The sequence below is a fragment of the Cupressus sempervirens genome, chromosome 2, assembly GCF_028749045.1.
Source record: "Cupressus sempervirens isolate cs-2001-9-10 chromosome 2, ASM2874904v1, whole genome shotgun sequence".
In the NCBI taxonomy this organism is placed as follows: domain Eukaryota; kingdom Viridiplantae; phylum Streptophyta; class Pinopsida; order Cupressales; family Cupressaceae; genus Cupressus; species Cupressus sempervirens.
In genome coordinates this window covers 95,924,477-95,931,474 of record NC_143119.1, presented here as the reverse complement: position 1 = coordinate 95,931,474, position 6,998 = coordinate 95,924,477, and the positions used below count along the sequence as shown (strand labels likewise).

Genomic DNA, 6,998 nt, shown 5'->3' with positions numbered 1-6,998 from the left:
AATCTTCCAAAGACAAATCACTACATTTCCCCTTCTTGAGGACACTAGTAACAATGCTATTTTGGAGCAGTACTCAATTCACAATTTGGGTCTAGTAGAAGGGATTGTCCGTGACAATAACAAAAAATAACAGACTTAAAATGATCTACGACATTATATGTCCGAAGAGAAGGAAAAAAAAGCTGTGATTGTCTTCATATCTCATATGCTACTCTTATTTATGAAGACGACCATGGCAAGATAGAGTTAGCGTAATAGTAAGTGCCAAGGTTTCAAGAGGAGATAAGATTGAATGGTCAAGGGAACACAACTAGGACAGCTAGCGACCAATTCATTGTTATTAATAATGAGCTAAGCTCTAGCCAGCATGATGGGCCAAAAGAAATAAGTTGGTAACACAAAGGACATTAGATACCCTGGCTCTCAGGATTAATGTGCCAATTGGAAAGCTATGGAGAACCTAAACACTTTTTAATGAGCGAGGCTGAGCTGAGACTAGCGAGGGGCTTGTGACCATGCAAATCAAAAGGTATTGATGACACTGACATAGTTATACCTCCAAGTGGAAATATTAAAAAGTAACACAAATATGTATGATTTAATAAAGTTCCAAAATCCAAATAAAAAATTAATAATCATGCTGATTAACAGTATACATAATAATTCTAAAAACGATGTATGTGTAAGACAAATAAAACAGTTCCACAATAAAATAAAACAGTAGTGGCTACCCAGACCCGAAAACAGTTTATTCTATATACCTTTTCCGACGTTAGAGAAAAAAGCTAAATGTACCGTTCGTATGACTTATAGCTGTTTTGGTGGCTGCTGCATAGCTGCTGCCCAATAAAATAGATCATTAAATAAAAGTCTATACAATTAAATAGCCATTAAAATTAAATATTTAATATTCATAAATAAATATAATTCATTAAACAAATCTCTCTATTTTATGTCATTAATTTTATTACTATGATGTTTGTTTGTGTCATTAATTTTATTATTATTATTATTATTATTATTATTATGATGTTGCTTGTTTGTGGAGCAACACAATAAATTTTAATATTTATTTATAACTAGGCATTTAACAATGAATTCAACTTATCCTTTAGTTGCATTCACAATAATATCAGGGCCAAAGTTTTGCTATTACTTTTTCTTACACAAGACGTTTACCAAGATAAATTCTAATTACTTAAGCGGCAAAGAAAAAAAGATTTCACTGTTTCAGTAACCTTAACATGTACTGCTTTTTGCATTCACAATAATATCAGGGCCAAAGTTTCGCTATTACTTTTTCTTACACAGGACGTTTACCAAGATAAATTCTAATTACTTAAGCGGCAAAGAAAAAAAGATTTCACTGTTTCAGTAACCTTAACATGTACTGCTTAGCTCTCATCACAAGATCAAATATTCAACCTGCATAGTAACTTTTTATCTTTTAAGCCCTCAATGCTGGATCAATAACAGCATACAATGCTTGTGATGCCAAATTAGCTTCCACACAACTCCATTTCAGATTTTTGCATTCTCCTGCTATTATTGAATAGAACTAGTCTCTAACACCGTTAGTGAAATTCCACAGTTCTTCACACAAGCTGGCATGATCTATCCGTGATAAGAATAATGTTGAATATTTATAATGTGGACTTATCTAAATATTCAATCCAAGGATAATACAAGATCCAAACACCGACCAAAAATTCTGTAATAACAGGTGTGCCTAGCGAGAAATATTGCAGGTGTATTTTAAGGAGCACTTACTGTTTCCAGAAAAAATGAGAGCATAAATTTACAAATGGCATTTTCACCGTGTATTAAAAAAATATGCTCTAAACAATCAGCTACACTGCCAGGAGAGTAATTAAAACCCATCTAGCCTCTCTACTGAACTGTAGCACTAAATGCACTGCAACCAAAGTAGATCATTCTTTCCCCAATACAATTGTGAAGAAATATAGTTTTAGTACGACAGCAAGGCCCAACTGCAACAAAAAAATTCCAGCCACTATAAGAAACCATCTTTCACTGGCAGTTTTGATGTGACTTCTGAGATTAAGGGCAAGAAATGTTGCTGAAATCAACCCTGCAGTGCCAACTATTACCCATCTGAATATTTCCAATGGAATCACTGACAAGCACTGCAATCAGTATCACAATATTCATATTAGTACTTCAAAGTAAAATTTGATGGTAAAAAGACATAAAATCAAGCTAGTAAAAACTAGACATAAAGACATCAAATCAAGGTAGTAAAAACTAGACATCTTTGACTTTACTAGAAGGAACATGGAATACTCACTGAAGCAGGGATAAATACAAAGAGAGAATAGCCGTACAAGCACCACAGTTGTACAAGGCCCGATGGTACAGAAAGATACTTTAGCACAAAGTAGACAGCTAGAGGCACAACCCCAACATACCCATAAAATAGACAAGCTGACCATGTAACCTGATTTATGTCATAGTTCCAGTGTTTGTGGTGGGTCTTGTGGGCAATATATGCTACCACATTTCCCAATGCTGCAGCAACAAATATAAGAGTGGTGCATATCCAGAAAGGACCATATCTGTTCACCAAAAAATATCACATCAAAGATGTAATGCATGGTAAATTTTGAAGTCTAAATATCTTGAAATAATAAAAATCTTGTTTAGGTTCTAAATCTACAAACATTGATGCCTTCTCAGGACAAAGAGTACTAATCCTGAAAGTTTTAGTCACCATAAAGATCTATGATAAGTCATGTTAGGCTATGAAAGTAACTGCTCACTAAAAGCTTAAAGCAAGAGGGTAAAAAAGAGATCAAAATCCAACACAATCAGATTTAAGATCAAAAAAACACATATCAATGTGAGGGGACTCAATAAAGTATATAGCATTGGTAGATCAGAGCATACAAGTAAATAATAGAAATCAACAGTCAACAAGTCTATAACAAAGCTCAGCCTAAAAGAATCAACAGCATCTTCAACTAATAGGGACCAATACCAGATGTGTCATCACATGATTGGCAGGCTCATGGAGCTAAGTTGAGCAATTCTTTGAGAACGCAAAAAGTTCCCCAGGAACATCTCCTGCCCAGGCCAATGATCATCTGGTACTTAAAAATAAGGAAATGGTATGTGCATGACCAAAATGAAGAAGATCTACAGTGTCCCAGAATACTGGTAGGTCAGTTTGGGTACCCAGGTGAAGATGTACAAAGGTTCTCTCATACTCGCAAATTGGCAGTGTCTACAGGTTGCAAAATGTTGGCAATTGCCACAACTATGGACAGACAGGAGGTAACTAAGATTGTAGCTCTAGGAAATCCTCCCAATAGGCCTATGCTTGAAATACCCAGTCTTGGCTCAGGTTCTCAGTTGAATTCTGCTGGTGAATTCTGTATTAAAAAACCTAGGTGTGTGTTAGTTTCAGATTTGTCCATAAAAAAATACTTGATTTACAACCTAAAAGCAATACTTGAATTGATTTAAATATATATTACATTACATTAAATAATACTAAAAATATCCAAAAAATATATTACTAAGAATATCCTTAAAATATTAGAATTTATGATTGTACTAAATTTAAAATATTAAGGCTATAGAATTTTACATATTATTTGAAATATTGAAAAATCAATACATCATTCCAATATAATATTAGACTAAGCACCTTCGGCTAAGTGTCAAGGATTGAGGAGAAACCATTCCGCCAAAATCTTCCCGTGGCACAACCCCAGCCTCATGTTGGAGCCTTGCACTCGGTAAGGCTTGATTCCTCGTGGACTTTTTCAGAACCATCCAACTTCATCAATTAAGTTTTATAGATTAAACTGAATAAAATTATATTAATTTAAGTTTTATAGGGTAGTACAGTAAGTAGGAGATGTCATTTTAAGCGGCATTCAGCAACTCTTCAACCAAGAAGCAAAAATTCAAAATGAATTAGATTAAATTTATTTTTAATATCTCATTTTCTAAGCGGCACTTACCTTTGATTCAGTCAGATTCCTTTTTGTTAATCACAGGTTCACATCACATTTATTCAAAACAAGCTCGGAGTCCTATTCACAGTGGCAGAATCTCCGCCTGAATCAGCCCAGAATCTTATGAGTCTCAAAGTCAGACTGGATCCAGATCCAGTAATGCGGGAAACAAACCATCAAAATGCTCCTCACTCATCTTAACTTGTACTTGTAGGAGCACACAAGGCCAGCCAAGTGGAATCCAAAGGCCCTGCAATCAATAGTACTAAAGATAAACAGGCCAGAGACTAATACCATTGATAAATGTATGAAATGTTCATAAAAGGCCTGCAATAAACCGTGGATATGAGGTCCAAGTGAGCTGGATGTGCTACAAGCAAATATACACTCAGATTGCTATATTGAGCACTTCTTCAAAGGAAGAAGGCAAGGAGGGTCATCCATGGAGTACCTGAAAGGAAAAACTAAATCAATAGAGGTTGAAGGAGCCAGTTGTTTTCAATATTTCACCTGTGTTGATCCATTGCGAGAACTATTGAGGTAACAGATCAGAATCCATTATCATGGAAAGTATGCCTAGAGAACTGTTGAGGCATATCTTGCAACCAAAGAATTAATCGCTACCAGATCAGAATCCATTAATATGGAAAGTATGCCTAAAGATACCATAGATTCAGGCACCAATCTTAAGGAGCCAGTTGTTTTCAATATATCACCTGTGTTTATACATTGCAAGAACTATTGAGGTAACAGATCAGAATCCATTAATATGGAAAGTATGCCTAAAGAACTATTGAGGCATATCTTACAACCAAAGAATTAATCACTACCAGATCAGAATCCATTAATATGGAAAGTATGCCTAAAGATACCATAGATTCAGGCACCAAACTTCTAACCCCATAAAGATCTTTAAGTGTAATGACTCAATTTAAAAAGTGCAACTTGAAAAGCTTATCCTAGGCATTTATTTGAAAGCATGGGGATGCTCCAATTCATAAAGTGTCACACTCCTATAATGACTATGATAAAAGCTTCAGGCTAAATAGTCTGGTAAACTAAACAATCAAGTATAGTTTTTAATGATTTCCTGCAGGCCAAACACTGTAGAGGAACTAAAATTCAAAAAGAGCATCATTTCAGATGTTGAATCAAAACCTTAGCCTCGCTATGACTGACTGCAAGTTGCCACCACTAATGGGAATGAGCAACAAGAGAAATGAAGAATACATAAAATTAAAATTTCATCCTGTTATATTACTCTCTAAAACTTTTGCAAAAAACAAACTATATTGTAATAGTATAATTGTTTGTAATAAGGCATTTAAAACTATATAGGAATACAAGAAGCATTGATACAAATAGTCTGGAAAAAGCTCACTATGTAAATGGTAAAGTGTCTTAATAAGAAAGGATTTGCTAGTCATATTGAATTCTCAACTAAGCATTTGTTAATTTTGTCAGGAGATAGATGGTAATATCTTGAATACAGATAGAATGGAAAAGTTCTCACAGATAGCGTTCAATGGGACTTTGTTACAAAGAAACTGCCCGAATTGAGAATTAAAAGCAATTTAGAAGACAAAGCATGGTGCTTGAAATTTCAACTTCCAATTCTCAACTGTAAGGGCCCATTTGGTTGCTGAAATTTGTTTTTTCTGGATTTGCAATTCCAGATTTGGTCAGATTTGGAATTTGATATTCCAGATTTGTTATTTTGGACATGGAATTTGATATTACAGAAATACCTCACTGTGAATCAAAATATTGCTCTAAATTTGGGTAATCCAGAGCCGCCCACTCCTTGCAAGCTCAATAAGGAGGATAACAGGAAACATAATTAACAGCAACAAACAGATAGCACTCATAGATGCAATTTAAAATGTGTGCAGAAATAGCAGCCAAACTGGATCAAACTTGTCTTACAGTGCACGTCACAAACAATTAGGCTAGATCTTGTTTCATGTTATAATTGAAACAATTCAGCAAAGGGCTAAAATGAATAGAGAGCTCTCTTTTGAGTCACACATTATGTCCATATCAAATGGAACTTCTGCAAATGCAAAGCTACTAATAAATACGAGCTGTGTCCTGCATTTTCATCTGCCCTGCAAGTGCCACTGATCCAAGGCTTGTGGCCGCCCATTATATACTTTGCGCCAATGATAACATTAGTGTCCTCAAGAAGGAAACTCAACTTGCACAGAGCAAAGGCATAGACCCCTTTGCTCTCAACGGCAATGTATGGCACCAGAATCTGGCGGACATGTACCAGGCATCCAAAGATGTGGGTTTGTCATTCAAAATCTTCTTCTCCGCCGACATTTACAAGGATACCACTGGCAACCTCATGCCCGACCAGAAAATCATGTCAAAATTTAGCGGATTAATAAGCAAACCTGAAAATGGTATTAAATTTGTGAAAGTTAAAATGGGAATTGGAATTGCAATTCCAATAACAGCTCTTTTTGTGGAATTGCAAATTCTCATTTTGGGGCCAAAATGTGAATACTAATTCCAACTTGGTGCACCAAACTGAGAACTAAAAACAAATTCCAATTCCCAATTCCTATTCCAGTTGAATTCCAGCACCAAATGGGTGCTAATGTAAGTCAAAATCTAGAGCCAGACTTCTTAGCTATTCAAGAGTCATTGCCTAAGGACTGTTCCTTAATTGAAAGTAAGGATGTTAACAATTGGACCACTTTAGCCTCTGTAATAAAAACAGATCATGTGCATTACAGCTATATGGCAACTCACCATCACTATCATTGGTAAAGAACTTGCAAGGGTCGAAGTCAAATATGAAGACAGCCGTCTCAGATGATTTGGTTCAGAGAACAAAATCATGTGAAGTGCTCATTATTGAGGAATTTGGTTGAGGGAACAAAATCACGTTAAGTGCTCATTATTGAGGAAAGGAAATACAATGATCACATATGGAATTTTGACTGTCTTGTTTCCTGTTTATTTAGTTGGTGCCTCATATGTGATCTAGGTGTTAGCTTTGTGTTG

At 35.3% G+C, this 6,998-nt stretch overlaps 1 protein-coding gene across 2 annotated transcripts in view; it reads right to left on the bottom strand.

Annotated features, from left to right (window-relative positions):
- Positions 1-1,615: 1,615 nt before the first annotated feature.
- The window catches only part of LOC149571200 (uncharacterized), a 30,778-nt gene continuing 25,395 nt past the window's right edge, over positions 1,616-6,998 (bottom strand). For both annotated transcript variants that reach the window (XM_089812776.1, XM_089812777.1), the window contains 2 exons: positions 2,309-2,576; positions 1,616-2,147 (listed from right to left, as the gene is read on the bottom strand). In XM_089812776.1, coding sequence (XP_089668902.1) covers positions 1,932-2,147; positions 2,309-2,576 — 484 coding nt within the window. In that variant the 3' untranslated portion in view covers positions 1,616-1,931. The remainder of the gene's footprint in view (positions 2,148-2,308; positions 2,577-6,998) is intronic.